Below are 15,435 nucleotides of genomic sequence, written 5' to 3'. Positions count from 1 at the left end.
GCTTTTCGGGGAATTTTCGAAGCACCCTGTCCATTGAAAGTTGAGACTAGGAGAATTTGACTAATTTATTCCAGCGTCAATGTCTGTACCTCATCAGAGGCACATATGCTTTGAACTCCTTTTTTTCATGATTAAAGGGAACGACCAGCTATATAGCTTGATACTGAGCTCGACTTTCAGCACGGTCTAGCTGTTTAAATACAGTTTAAATTTTGGAAGAGCAATGAGCGATTAAAGATTCGTCATTCGTCGTATTTGTACTCATAAAACAAACCAATTTTTTTAATGTAATCATATTTTTCGCCCAGCAAGGTATTTGTATCTTTACTTTTACATGCATGTATAGCATGTTACTAAGTTACACTAAGTTACTAAGTTGCAAAGTTAACAGATTTGCCTGTCAGGGCCTATGTATCAGGGGTCTGACCACAGTTAATAGAATATACATGGTTTGGAGACCTCATGAAACAACAATACAACACATTAACTATGTTGAGGTACATTTATGCGAAAAATTGTTCCTTTCTCATCACATATCTATTGTATTTTGCACAGATAAACTAATAGCAATCTCATAATTAACAGATTTTTCAAGTCAAGGTTGATGAGCTTAGCAAGACGACTGCCATTGGTAAATTTGGCTCAAATACAATATAGACACGTGACGAGAAAGGAACCATTTTTTGCATAAATGTGGACAATAACATAGTTGTATGATGAGTTAATGAGTTGTATTGTACTTTTGTTTAGTCTTCATCAAACCATGTATATTCTATTAACCGTGGTCTGACACACCCTAACAATCTCTATTCTTGGAACATCCATTCTGAGCCCTCTTTTTTATTTCAGTGTCGTACCATCTGTGGGATGCTTTTCAATTATGAATATTCGTTGTTACGTAGACTCATACTCGCAGGCTACAATTTAATTACTACAGTCCTGTGTTAAATTATACAATCTGTTCATGCAGTACTGTCCATTCTTGAAACCAATAACTTGTTGTATTTCAGAACACTTTTCACAGACTCGAAGTTTACAGACGAGCCCGCAAACCATGTACGTCTGCTGCCTTGCATTTTGAAGATGTCCCATAGTACACCATTTGCCATGTCATTCGGGGAAAACCTGGGAAAATATTCCCAACTCTCTTGCCGTATTATCTGGATGTTCGATGACCCTGTTGTTGTGAGGTTTCTTCTCAGTATCTTTGTAAGGTGGTTATTACGAGACCATAAGATTGTTGTATTAAGATTGTTGAACATAGCATGAAAGTAAAGTTAACAGAATTGTCCGAGAAAACATCTAACAAAAGAAAATTAGATGATTTTTCTTTTCAAATTGAATGGTATAAAAGTTTATTGTTAATGAACGATAGAAATTTTCAATGTTTCCGCACTTTTCAAAAGGCTTAGGTGGAAAGAGCCTTAATAAAATACGTGCTGAGAAAGCAACCTCACTAACGATCTAGATATATGGCGAGGTTTTTCAATTCTTGCCCACTTTTTTAAACCTAAGCAACGGCAAGTCGGGGCCTGTCGGTATAAGTGGAACAAACTCGATTTATATGCTACATCATCCGAACTTAGGTGAAGAGATTTCAAGAAGAGGTATGTTGACGATCCGAAAGGGTATTCAGTATGACTCTAACTCAGAACTTTCCAGCAACAGCTTGAAAATAAATGACTTGCCACTATTGAACACTTTATACTTGCGATATCTCATTTATAATCCTCGTTTGAAGGTTGCGTAGGAGTTGATGTTGATGATGCTTCATCTTGACAAGTTAAACATCCTGTGACATTTTACATGTGTTTTAATCAGCGCCTTTTAACAAGTAATATGAAAGAAAAACATTTTAGGTTAAAAAGACAAAATAATTTAGTTCTAAAATTTCAAATACGGTTATAAATTTCATTAATTACCGACGCGAGTGAGCCAAAAAAACCCGGCTAATACTTATTCATATGCAAATTTTCTGCGAACGTATGCATAACTGACCAAATCAGACAATTCCTTTAGTGGCCTTGTGCCAATAGCACGGAGTTGGCCACAGTTTTATTATTCTCGCACGACCAGGATGCATTTTAGACGACCACGACCAGGATGCAGATCTTTGCCAAGACTGCCAAGAACGACCAGCAAAAGTCACGGTTTAGATTAATTAATCATTCCCTTCACTTTAAGGAAACTAACTTTTGTCAAATTTTACAGTAACTATGTTACAAATTTTCATATGAGTTTGATTCATTCTAGCAAAAAGGGGGCGATCACAACACTGAAACAAGTTTTTATCGCTTCCCTAGTAACGCACAACTGTCAAATTACTACACAATGGAGTGCACGGAGTCGAAGACAAAACAGAACGAATTGAATAGAATTGAAATTTTTTGTTAACTTGAAACGACAAATTGCACATTTTTTCTCCTCTAATGTCGTATTTTTAACTATTTTTAGTAATATGTATTTATGAAAGAATTAAAAAAAATGATATTAAAATTCCTTACCAATACGATTACACTGAAAATATTTACACAAAGTATGACGTTTGACCACTCCTTCTATTAACTATTGACGCGGCACAAATAATTTGTCATTACGAAGATTTAACAGAGACGTCTGCGATATGGTCTACGTAGGAATAACGTAGATGGGGTCGTAGCACATAAGATTTTTTATGTTCTACGCCATTTCAGACGTCGTGTATAAAAAATTGTGAATAACCATACTCCGACATTTTGGACATGTTCTTAGCGAAAAATACTTCCGCAAATGCTAAAAGGATTGGCGAAGATTTCACTCACCGTGAAAATAACCTAAATAAGACTCATTTGACGCTAATATAGCAATATAAAGTTGTGCATAAGCCACAAGACTTGAAACAAGCCTCATTAATATGGAAACGATTTGATACGTGATGTAATCGTTTTCAAATTTATCTATCCGGCAAAGCCGTCCACTCGTATCCATTCAGCCGCCGTTTTCAAATTCTTCCACTCTGGAGAGCGTTTTCAAATTCTTCCGTTTCCAGTGGGCGAAAACGGCGGATACGTGTGGATGGTGCGTGTAACCGTAAAAATATTCTTTCAAATTCTTCCGGCCTCGTGTGGACGGGCATTGTGTAACTTCATTTTTTTCATCAATCATCACCTTATGTATCATGTGAAATTGTGAGCTGCCCATCAAGATGATAAAGAATGTGTTTGTCTTCAGCATACAATCAAATGATACCATCATGTTTGCTTTATCTATTAACTTTCGCAATGTCATGGCAACGGCCAATCTATGGGTCCAAATACAGTGTTGGGCATGTCAATTCTAACAATGAAATTGTCATGATGGGCGATTTTAATGCGTTTCGTTTTCTTCGAAACACCCTGTTCATTAAAAGTTGAGACTAAGAGAATTTGATTAATTTATTCCAGCACCAATGTCTGTATACCTCATCAGAGGCACAAACACTTTCAATCCCTACTTTTCATGACTAAAGGGAACGATCAGCTATAGCTTGATAAGCTCGACTTTCTGTAAGGCCTGGGTCAATGGGTTCAGGGACGTAACGTTGGTGTTGTGCTTGGGAGGGGGGTGCAGGAATATTTTGCCCGACGAAAAACAGAAAGGGCGTGGTCAAACAGCAAACGTAGGGGCAGTATGCATGAGAGGCTACTATACTCATTAGAAATCTAACTAAAAGCATTTGAGAGTTTCATTCAAGTCATTTAAAAGTACTTTACCCAAAAACATTTCACAAATTTTTGCCGGATGAGTGTGTCTTAAAGTGTCGAAATTAGCCTGACAAAGCTGCAGTTTTACGGCCTTGCCTGGGTGAGAGATTAAAGATTCGTCGTATTTGTACTCATACATGAAACAATTTTTAGAAGGGATCTTCATTAAATTAGAAATCAACAATATTGTTCGTATCTGGAACATATCTGCGAGATATAAACATATCTACAAGATATCTGCGATAAAGGTCGTGCTAGCTAGCATTAGACAATATTTCGAAAAGGAAAACGCTTTACCTCTACCACGGCGAGAAGAGTACTCGCAGCATAAGAAAATAATGCACGCAAAAGATGCGTTTCTTAAAAATGATGATTTTGACCCAGAAGAAGCAATAGAAACTGCAATTGATGAGACTGAGAAACTTTATTATTAAGATCCCGTTTACACGTTGCGTTTTCATTAGAAAAATGACTTATTAGTAATTAATGATTATTAATCCACTCCATTTAAAATTACTCTCCTTCGGTGTTCTCTCTCTCTAGTCTCTACTATCTATTTTCGGTTTCATTTTTCTGGCAGCGATATTCTTGTTTAAAATCTTATTGGAGAAAAAATGCCACATGACAAACAATTATAATGTTGTACCGGCATCGTGTAAACCCTACCACTAAGCGGAACATTTTCAAACCGCTGCAATTCCAATTTTTGCACCCTTTTCAAACAGGCTATAAAACCTTCTGAAAAATATATATACGGCAGTGCTAGCTGGAAAGGTGATGACGCACATGAATAATAAATAGCTATTCTGCTTATGTATCTGCTACGTCATTATCTTCTAGCGCCTCACCTCATCATGAGGCATTTAGTATTGATATTTTGTTATTTTTTCTTATTATTCTATTATGTTCATTAAAAACGTTTAAAAGAAATGGGAAATGTTGAATTTACCAGTCATCTCGAGAAAGATCAACTGAACAGTCTATCGTCGGAAAAGTTGGATTTGAGCAGACGTTTGACTTCTTACCAACTGGATCAGGTTTGTATTAAGTTATTCTATTTTTATCTTTTATATATACTTTTTTAATTATAGTTGCATGAATAAACTATAATCTCCATTCGCCTATCATTGCATTAATTGAATCGGCGATTTGGGGAGACCTAAATCCATGTAGAAAAAAGCAAATGCTCAACCTAGAAACAGCTAGAATTTGCTTTGTATGCTGCTAGGATCACATTCTGGGACGGATGTGGATAATAAGGTTAATACAAAAACAAACTTTATTACTTTTTCTGTGCTTGATCTGACTATGATGATTCTAAAAATATGAATTTGTAACCCTATCCTGTGGAGTGTATAAAGTGCACACACTAGTTAACATGGATGAAAATAATTTCCCATCCTTTATATCATTTGTATCTATTTTATAGCTAATTAGCTACACTGAATGCTTGTCTGCCTGTGGGCTATGGATATAGCTACCTTTCTTTATACTATCCTAAACAGGCCTGCATGGTCCTCTATAGTAATACAATTGATAATTCTATACTTGTTTATAAAAGACTGCAGAACCTGGAACCCCGCCCCCAAACCTTTGAACACCAGAGTTGCCAGATTTGTGAATATTCGAGGCCACATTGTTTGTAGTGCCATCAAGAAAACAAGAGGCCGATTTGATTGGTCTAGTATTGTGCATCACTAGACAATTGATTTATAGATGAGTCACAATGTCTATAATTTTTTTAAAAATTTGTATAATTCAAAACTTTGTAGTAAATATATAAAGTGAAAGAATGCATTTATTTATGCAAGTGTACTAAGGACAACAGAAGACCCTTAGTTTGTGAACCAAAAGTCAATGCATTAACTGTGGCTACTGCCATAGATTTTGTTCACACATTATGACTTTATCTCATCTGTGAAGTATTTTGCAAAGTATTTCACTACTTGAAAACAAAATAAATTAATCCTGTAAAAGGTTGCTCTCTATGGGAAAATTAATTTTAAATTTTCTTGCAGCATCTGCGAAATGAAGTGGTTGAAGAAAATCCTGGTCTTGTGGAAATTCCTGCCCGACTATTTGCTCATATTTCTTTTTATGAAACATTAATTGTTTCATTTCATTGCATAACACAGATTCCTCAAGAACTTCCACTACAATTGCCTCACCTAATTCATCTTAATTTGAATTTTAACCGAATTTCCAGCTTGCCTGAATCTTTTGGCATGTTAATCCACCTTGAAATACTTGAACTGTCGCATAATCTGTTATCAAAACTGCCGAACTCATTTTCTCTGCTGAAATCACTTCAAAAGCTTGATCTTTCTAACAATAAGTTAAGAGCATTACGTGATGATATGGATAATCTAAAAAAGTTGAAGAAGCTGAACGTGAATAATAATTTTTTGGAACAAATACCGCTTTCACTTTGTTTAATCGATAGTTTAGAAGTTCTGGTGTGTTTAAACAACCGTTTAACTACACCTCATCAAGATATCTGCGATAAAGGTCTTGCTAGCATTAGACAATATTTTGAAAAGGAACACGCATTACCTCTACCACGGCAAGAAGATATTGTAAATATATTTCCGCGTGTGCGAAAAGGTGATGCATTTACTCATCCAAATTTGAACACTGCTATGACGCAATTATACAACGAAACACAGACACAAAGTTTTCATATGAAAGTGAAAGTAAAGACACCGCTTCTTCCCCCGACAATGGCGACCACATTTCCACCGGATGAATTGTCTAACAAGATTATTGGTTGTATCTACGGTGCAGCTATTGGCAGTGCTCTTGGGTACTTAACTGATTTCTTAAGCAAGAGTGAATGTGCATTTTATTATGATAAAGAACAATTAAACTACTGTGACATCATAAATGATATTCATAGAAACAATTTCGAGAAAGGATGCTGGACACATTCATTTGATCAAATGGTAAGTGTAAGCGAGATTTTGAGTGAAGATGGTGATTTCAGAAGAAATTATTTTGCAGTTGTTACAGATTGTTTATTGGTTTGAATGAGAGTGTTTATGATGGTAGGTGGAACAGTAATCGAAGTTACTCATGCTTTATGCAGCTTGCGTAATTTGCAAAAATTGGCTTTAGTCAGTTCACTGATACCTATAGAATGATCACGGACCTAATGTTTTTTACCCATTTATTTATGGAAGCTAATGTTAATTTAGAATGATGATGTAAACATGCAAAAACTAAACCATTTAGATATTGATCTTGGATTCCATTCTTTCCTGGGGTGGAGTGGTCGACGAACTTGATGTCGCGCGTAGGTTAGCATCGTGGAATAAAAATGGATTTTCAGAGTTGGGTGAAATAAAAGGTCCGGATTTCAAAGGCTTATTTGGAAAGGTAGGCTAACAATTATCAAACACATTACTGAACAACTACAAGTCAGCAGGAACACGATTATCTCATCTTGTTTCATTTTTCTCAGGGCGGGGACAAAATTTACCAGGGAATTGAACCCTCTGCTTGGCCTCTTAAAGGCAAGACATAGCTCGTTTTATGTATAAGTTATAACATTTTCTTTCAATGAGAATCCATTTTTTTAGATCTTGAACGATGCTGAATATACAAAAGATCCTCATTTTGTAGCAAAAATGATAAGTCATGAAAAGCAGTATTGTTCAAATGCCGCAGTAGCACGAACCGCTGTTTTAAGTGTTTCACATTTTTATGACTTGGACGAAGTTTGTGCCAACGCCGCGAGAATATGTAAATGTACTCATGCAGATGCAAGGTATAGATGACGTAAATTAAAGTTCAGCTAGTTTTAGAATAAACGTTTGTGTCATTGTACAGGTAGCAACAATTTTCCGACTGTTAGCATCATCAAGCATGATCCCTCTGACAAATAGTCACACGAGAGACGACAAGGGACTTACATTTATTGGCCTGTTTTAAACGTAACTACATATCAGAAGACTTTGCGAATTGTATCATTTTCTACGAAGAACCTCGCAAAACATTCTGATAGTTCACTTTTCTCAGAGAAGTAAACTTTTTAAACTTGTTTTAAGCAACTTAATTGACGTTCTTGACAGTTTCAAAATCAAGAATCAGTGTAGTTGCAGCTATGGTCTATGCATCTCGTCCAACTAACTATAATTTCATGATTAAAGATATCATTCTTATCAGGATTTTATTTTATAAAACTATTCTTGTTAGGTGTATCGCAAGTTGTGTCGCGGTAAATACCATCATTGCTCTTCTTCTTCAGGTATATTTTATTTTAAATATTTTAACAAGTTTCGTTGGAAAATGGAAAAACGTATCGCGACCTTTTTTTGTACAATGATGTGATGAATTTTGAGGCTCGTTTCATTTTACGAAAGACAGACTAACATAGCAACTCGACTTTAGATCTTATACAAAGTGAATTGAAATATTATACACAACCATGCAATTATTAAAATACTGAACAAATCTTTCGTTGAAAGATAGCGCATGGTGACGATTAAAAATGAATATGCATGAGCGAAATTTATAAAATCTCTCATACACCGATCGTTACCATGCTTTTTATTTAGGGTAAACATGACTTGAATGACAATGATTCTGTGGAAGCAATCTTATTTGAAGCTGCAGAAAGATCTAAAAGATATCTGGATGATGGCTCTCAAGTGAGTGAAATAAATAAATACGTGGAATGAAGACATTCGAAAGGTAGGTGTAAATTTATGAGATTTTATACCCATGCTATTCTAATTTTTCTTAAAACATTTAGAGACCAAAACAGCGGAAATATATTCACTAAACGACGTTTTATTATTATTTTTGATACGACTTTACAAGTTTAAAATAACTTGGTTTTTGCTATATTTTCTACTGACCCAATACACCGATGGCTTGTTGTCTATATCAGTGTATATACTGGAAGTCAAGAGTAAATTCTCTAAACTGTAGAGCATATATATAGATAGGTTATATAGATGTGTGCCATTTCAAAGCTTAATTCGCTGTTTATCAGACAATAAAATTTTTAGATTTGTTTAATGCAAACCAGTATGGCAGATGAAATACCAATTTCAAAATTACTGTATTCTGTAATCTGGTATTGACACCAATGCGATTACTTATTGCACGAAACGTTTTGGGGGCATTGAAGATGTATAAATCAGGGAAAACAATGTTTTATAGTTAATGTTTTAACCATGCAGCTTCTGCATTTTTATAGTTTATTTAAGTATATTGCCTGCTATATATTTATGCAACTATCAACAGAGTTTTTCTTTCGACAGTGTACAATGTAATGAGACAAGAAACATTGTGTACACGTTGAAACCACTGGGCTCAGCTGCTGTTGGTCTTAGAAAACTCAACGAAACTTTTCAGTAAGTTGATTATTACTCATAAATTACTTGTACAGGACGATAAGCCTATAGTGAGGGAATAATGAATATCAATGCAGGTTTCCTGTATTGTAACTTTATTGGTACTATTCCAATTATGCATTGTAGAATGCACTGGGAATTTTTAAATCATGACGCAGGTAGAGATTGTAAATCTTAAGTTTTATCCCGTTTTTTTGCTCCATGCCTTAGACGTGAAGACATGTGTCTAATAATAGGCTGAATGATATTCTATAGGTCGTGCATTACCGACTTGATTTTTGAAGGAGGAATGGCCAGCTGTAACGCTTCGGTTGTGGGAGCAATATTGGGGTGCCACACTGGATACAAAATGCTGCCGAAGAAATGGATTGATGGAATGTCTCAAAAACACAAAGATTGGTTGAATAATAAACTGGATTGTCTGCTAAACATAATGGGTCTACCGTAATATTTAAGTCATTAGAGAACTAATGCCGCTAACATCTAATTTCAAGTCATATATGAAGGTAGTTGTGGTAGTCAAAATTTTGCCACTCGGTTTCAAAATCGAAATTGATTGAATTCGCCAGTGTTTTCATGCCCCTGTGCGGCATTGCTGTCAGCGAGCGGCATAGAAAACTAAAATGCCTAAAAATGCACACGCAAGATTTAAACGCCTAAACGTTTTTTAAGTGTTTTTAGCGAGAAAATAAAATGTCCAATGCGATAATTTTAGTGTTTTGATATTCTCTCGGTGTCTTGAAACAATCCTTGTTGGATTTTAACGTCAAAATAGTCATGATTCTCGAAAGGGGAAACTCGGTATAAATTACTGAACGGCTCAGTTTGCAAAAATATTCTGTTTCCCCGTTCCCCAGGTCTCCCTTTCTCTAGTTTCCCCATTCCACTGCTTCCTGGTTTTTCCGTTCCGCGTTTTCCCTATATCCCGGTCCCCTAATCCCCTTTTTTCACGGTTCTCCAGTTCCCCTGAGCCCGGTTCTTCTGTTGATATCTGTTCCCAGATCTGTTTCCCGATGACTGGTCACTGGTGGAATACACTCAGTGGTGGAACGTTGCGGATGAATTCGGTGGGTTGTTCAGGTACCCAAATTTGGGTCACCAAATTTCCATAATTATCCATCACTTCCGTGTTTGCGATGACAGTGAAAGAGCAATTAATAAATACTTGAAAATGTCTTTTTTATATAAATAATGAAGAAAAATGGCTGCTGCGTTGAACGGAGTTAGGAAATGGGCAGGCAATCTAGTTTTTCCCAGTGGCCAGAAATCAGATGGACTGAAAGCCCATCAGAAGGTTAATTCAACTGAGCTTTTTCCCTACACTCGACCCTCATTCCTTGGTTTGAGTAAAGAAGCTGCCAAAGCATCAGCAGATCATGAAATACGACCAATACTTGTCGCTCAAAGAGAATTACCATTGAATGCAGGTTATTCCGAGTAAGTTTGTACACCAGCTCGAGTACTATAATGTACATAAATCCCATGCTGTAGTAAAATTCACAATGGATTGTATAATTACTACCGCATCAAGTCATCAATAGACAATCAGTGATTGATGGATTTTGCGAATTACGTGAAACAACATGAGTTTTTTTTGAAGGAGGATAATATTAAAATTAAAATATTAATTTCAGCCTTTTTGGCTGGGTAGTTGCCTTAAATAGGTCCAGAAACTTTTATATAGTGTATGCATCTTACAAACTGCATTTCCTGCCAACTATTCACAATTTTCTGTGTTGGTCAACTTTGTTTATTGAATGACCAGCAACTTTGTTTTACCAATAAGTGTTAAATTTTGCATCCTGACCTGCTATTTTGCTCTTTGAGCAATGCAGAATTCCAATTTATTAAAGTAGATATATGCATAGGTACTGAACAAGAAATTTATGCCAAGGCACTATTGCACTATAATTTATGTGACTAAGGAGCACATCCCTTAGATATTTGGTTCGATACATGTAGTCATTTTTAGGAGAAATTAGCATCAAAGAAAATAAACAATTGGTGATATGTAAATAGATGTATAGATTTTTTTATCTTGTACTAAATATGTTTTTACCAATATTGTGTGCAAAGTTTTCACATAGTGATCAATGTATAGATAAATAAAACATAATTGTCCATTATAGAACAATCAATGCAGGGAAGACCTATTTAGTCAACGAAGATCAAGCATTTGCAGAATTATTTTGCTTACATGTAATAAGTATTGATGAGAAACCAAAAGAAGATACAATTGTATGTATTAATTATGACGGCTATAAACACTACTGCAAGCATGTGATAAATGAAATACAGAATTTTTATGAATACAGTACTGTCCTGAAAGCCCAAGTTGCCATGCAAATTGTAATTAGTTTGCTTCCCTTGACTGCATCGATTCCAATGCCATGTTGAGAAACAATGTTAATACAGCATACCAGATGTTTATCTGATTTTCTAAAATATATTTTGATGGCTATGATAAAATTTTTGAGACTAAACTTTTTTGACAACTTTGAAAAAAATATATGATTAACTGAGACTAAACTACCGGTAGAGGTATTAATTCATTGTACTTATATATTTGCAGACAAAACTTCCATACTGGTGTTTTGGTATATTTGACGGCCACGCAGGAGCAGGTGCGGCCTTGGCAGCTGTCAATCAACTTCAAGATATAATTCATGAGAAACTACATGAAATTCAAGATGTGATTGTTTGTGAGGAGAAAAATTATGGAAAACTGCCAGTATTACAAGGAGTTGTTGCTCCTACAATAGACTTTGAAGCTGTTATCACTGGAGCATTGGAACAATCGTTTTTAGATATGGTAATTTTGTTAAATTACATTATTAATTATATACAGCCGGAGGCTGGGTCAGCCTGACTTTTGCAGGCCATGCTAGTGCAAATGTTTCAGGGTTCATAGTCTGTGAAAACAATGAATTTCGAAAGTAATGAAAAATAACTAAAACTTGCATTGTACATGCATGACTGAAAATTGGATTGCCTTGGCTACTGAATATATATATATAATATATATATATATATTATATATATATTAATATATATTGACTTTATCATCTTGTCATTTTTTACCTGCTATATTTTAGGATAATCGCATAAATAAGGATAGAAGTCTTCATAAAATTACTGGTGGATGTACTGCAGTTGTTTCATTGTTTATGAAGAATAAATTATTTCTTGCCAATGCTGGTGATTCCAGGTTGAACTTTATGTTTTATACATACATAGTAAAATCTTTATAACTGTTTATTGTCACAAGAACAATCAAGAACAGTAAAATTCATAGCTACTTTATTAATATCCCACTATAATTATCAAAATGCAGAGCAATTATATGCAAAGATGGAAAACCAATCCCGGTGACAAAAGATCATACTCCTGAGACTGATCGCTGTCGACTTCAAGTCCTGGTAAGGCTTAATTCAATATTACTTAATGTGAGCAGATCAAAAAATGTTAGACCTAATACTCCCCTCTGCTCATTCCCCGGAGATTCACCACAATTAATGCCCAGAGGTATTTACAATCAATACACCTAATGAAAATGCCAATGAACAAACGTTACCAGCACTGGTTGATAGAGCATATCAAATTTAGTACTTTTACGAAGTTTGATTGCATGCTATTACTAGTAAATATTGTCTGTATTTTCACTCATTTTACAGTAGTTTGCAACCAAACTTTACTAAATAGAATTTACTAAATATCGCGCGCTCTCCCTTACAGAACTGACTAATTTCCTGGTACAGAATTTTATTATGATATTTAAATATATTTTAGGCTGGAATGAAACCACATTTGTTGGGAAATGAGTTCACTCGTTTAGAATTTCAGCAAAAACCTCGTCGAAAACACATTGGAAAGAAACTTTTCTTTAGAGACCGAAATATGACCGGATGGTATGACAATTTGTTTGACTCCTAGCTCAATTCAATTCAAAAAGATTTTAAAATTTCAATTTTAAAAATTTACCTCAATTCAAGTCAAAAAAGATCTGGATGTGTGAAATAAAAATCTGTTTTTGATATTTACTACTAGGGCATTAAAAAATATAACGGAGGAGGATGTCTTTAAAACACAAATGATATCTGGCAGTGGAAAATCGGTAATGAAATCATCCGATGGGCATGTGGTATGAATGAGCATGCGCTCGGCAAGCACCAACTGCCCAGGCAGCCCAGCAATTATAATTTCAGTGTATTTTAGTGTTTTCTCATCCAAATTTATAGCTATATAACCAGAAATGTACGATTACTGATATAGGTTTTTACTTATTCAGGCTCGTCTTCTCGAAACAATTGGAACAACAAGAGGATTTGGAGATTTTGATTTAAAAGCTTCGTACACGGGCATTCCAGTCAAACCCTTTTTGACTCCTGAACCAGAGGTAAATTAATTAACCTAAATTTTAAAATTATTGCAAGCGTGTTCACGGGCCGTGTAGTGAATACTATTAGTTTTAACTATAGTTAAAAATGTCTTTTTCAGGTGACAATATACGATTTATCGAAAGAAACAATAAATGAGAATGATGTTCTCATCATGGCGACTGATGGATTATGGGAAAGAGTATCTAATGAGAAGGTTTGTGCTTGCTTGCTTGCTTGTCTTTGTAAGCAAAAGTCTCAAAATGGACCATTTTACTATTAAACTGAATCATGAATCAGGAAAAGTCAGTTCTGAGGTGCACAGCACTTTTCAAAAAGCGGTGGGGATTTTTTTGAGCGTAATACTAATTTTGACAAAATATGTCAACTTCGCGCACTGATATTTTTAACACTTTAGTTTACAATATTTCGCCACGAAACTTTCCAATTTTACTAATTTTGTACTGTGACGAAGCTAATTTTTAATTTAGTTTAGTAAGGAATTGGTCCAATTGTCGACAGTGTATCAATTAGCATGGCATTCCGTGATGTCACTACGCGATATATTTCTTTCTGCAGGCATGTAAAATTGTCCAAAGCACCTTCACACATTGCGACGTGCACGAGAAAAGAAGGTAATTGTTTTATTACGTGTGATTCGAGTGCATTTTTATCGATCCCTGAATAAACATACAGGGACTGTCTTATAGAAAGTAATCTTTTTATTATCGTCTTTAAACATTCCCACACCTACAGTAGAAATAAGTTATTGTTCTTCTGGCCTAACTAGTGAACTGTAATAAAACAGACTGAGTCATTTTAGAGTTTACTGGGCCTAACTTGTTTACTCTGATCTCTATAGATATAGTGTAGCTGCACAAAATCTCGTGATGGCTGCTCGAGGTCGCAATACGCAACGTGGGTGGAGAATATCCAGAGATGAAATCAATTTTAATGACAATGTAGAATTGAAGGCTACCGATCCTGCTTCATATGATGATATTTCAGTATTTGTTATCCCGCTTTCTAAAAAATTCCAAGAACAACCGGAAACTGTTCAATACCCTGTGCATTCAATACCGGCGGAAACACGATCGTCAAACGACAATGGAATGAATGAAGTCGTTTCCAATTTAGAGACGAACGGTAATTCAACATTTCGTCTTAGTTAACTATAGTGTTCTCAGTATATTCTCAGTATAAAAACATAGTAATATACGCAGTATTGTACAGTTATGAAGCGAAGGATTTCTACCTACATATTTTTATATAATACTAAGCATCGGTAGACTAAATCGACCATGCTGCAAAGTCCGGTATACACAATAGGCTATGTTGTTTCCTGACATGCAACATCAAGAAAATGTCGGCTTCTGCCGTTGAACGGTTGGGGCGTCACATTTTGAATACTGCAGTTTTGAATACTATTGATGACGTCACATAACACTATAATAATTATTCACTGTCTGGAAAATCTAAAAATCACGCGAAAATTGGACTTGAAATTGACCACGTGTTGTATAAATTTTGCTTGAAAAACACAAATGGGGAAATACTGATAGCAATAATATCGTAATTTTTTGCTTTCAATTATTTGTATAATTAAAAACGATGCGGCGTTGTTTTGAATGACAAATATTTGCGAGAGCCTTTTTGTTGATTTATAGTCTTTCTATGAAATGCTCTTTCGTTTGAAGGATGGCACCGTTCTAATTTTCCGGTTTTTCCGGTTTTGTTGTTTCCTTTAACGGAACCCGGATATGGTGATGCCTAATGATGCCTGCTTACAACAATATCAAACTAATGATAATTCCCGGGGGGTTGAGAATATGGCGTCAGGTGGATTATCCTGGATTTGCAAGTTCGAAACTTGTGTTGTCACTTTAACTCTCGTGACTGAAAAAGCATACAATTTAGAATGAAAAACTGTGTATAGTAATAATTGATCATATTATGTCATATTATTACTCTAAACCT

General features: G+C 35.2%; 2 protein-coding genes across 2 annotated transcripts; both read left to right on the top strand.

The window, feature by feature from the left end:
- The first annotated feature begins 4,573 nt into the window (after nucleotides 1-4,573).
- Nucleotides 4,574-8,401, top strand: LOC114521546 (protein lap1-like). Its single transcript, XM_028542011.1, has 6 exons — nucleotides 4,574-4,759; nucleotides 5,741-6,664; nucleotides 6,954-7,097; nucleotides 7,301-7,488; nucleotides 7,917-7,968; nucleotides 8,279-8,401. Exons 1-6 carry the CDS (start codon nucleotides 4,652-4,654, stop codon nucleotides 8,399-8,401), a joined length of 1,539 nt encoding a protein of 512 aa, XP_028397812.1. The 5' UTR covers nucleotides 4,574-4,651.
- Nucleotides 8,402-10,071: 1,670 nt separating this feature from the next.
- Nucleotides 10,072-14,890, top strand: LOC114521446 (protein phosphatase 1H-like). Its single transcript, XM_028541901.1, has 12 exons — nucleotides 10,072-10,149; nucleotides 10,280-10,519; nucleotides 11,212-11,320; nucleotides 11,655-11,894; nucleotides 12,178-12,290; nucleotides 12,417-12,501; nucleotides 12,872-12,990; nucleotides 13,130-13,196; nucleotides 13,371-13,478; nucleotides 13,580-13,675; nucleotides 14,038-14,093; nucleotides 14,321-14,890. Exons 2-12 carry the CDS (start codon nucleotides 10,284-10,286, stop codon nucleotides 14,628-14,630), a joined length of 1,539 nt encoding a protein of 512 aa, XP_028397702.1. The 5' UTR covers nucleotides 10,072-10,149; nucleotides 10,280-10,283; the 3' UTR covers nucleotides 14,631-14,890.
- Nucleotides 14,891-15,435: the final 545 nt, after the last annotated feature.

Source organism: Dendronephthya gigantea, unplaced genomic scaffold (assembly GCF_004324835.1).
Source record: "Dendronephthya gigantea isolate DGI-Jeju-01 unplaced genomic scaffold, DenGig_1.0 000020F, whole genome shotgun sequence".
In the NCBI taxonomy this organism is placed as follows: domain Eukaryota; kingdom Metazoa; phylum Cnidaria; class Anthozoa; order Malacalcyonacea; family Nephtheidae; genus Dendronephthya; species Dendronephthya gigantea.
This window is presented reverse-complemented; position numbering and strand designations above follow the sequence as displayed.

Bases quoted from the DNA above. Each gene is read 5' to 3' on its own strand.
- LOC114521546 (XM_028542011.1), top strand. From the start codon at position 4,652: ATGGGAAATGTTGAATTTACCAGTCATCTCGAGAAAGATCAACTGAAC. The intron at 7,098-7,300 runs GTAGGCTAACAA...CCATTTTTTTAG, and splicing joins TCAAAGGCTTATTTGGAAAG to ATCTTGAACGATGCTGAATA. The intron at 7,489-7,916 runs GTATAGATGACG...TATTCTTGTTAG, and splicing joins TGTACTCATGCAGATGCAAG to GTGTATCGCAAGTTGTGTCG.
- LOC114521446 (XM_028541901.1), top strand. From the start codon at position 10,284: ATGGCTGCTGCGTTGAACGGAGTTAGGAAATGGGCAGGCAATCTAGTT. The intron at 13,197-13,370 runs GTAATGAAATCA...TTACTTATTCAG, and splicing joins TATCTGGCAGTGGAAAATCG to GCTCGTCTTCTCGAAACAAT. The intron at 13,676-14,037 runs GTTTGTGCTTGC...TTCTTTCTGCAG, and splicing joins AAAGAGTATCTAATGAGAAG to GCATGTAAAATTGTCCAAAG.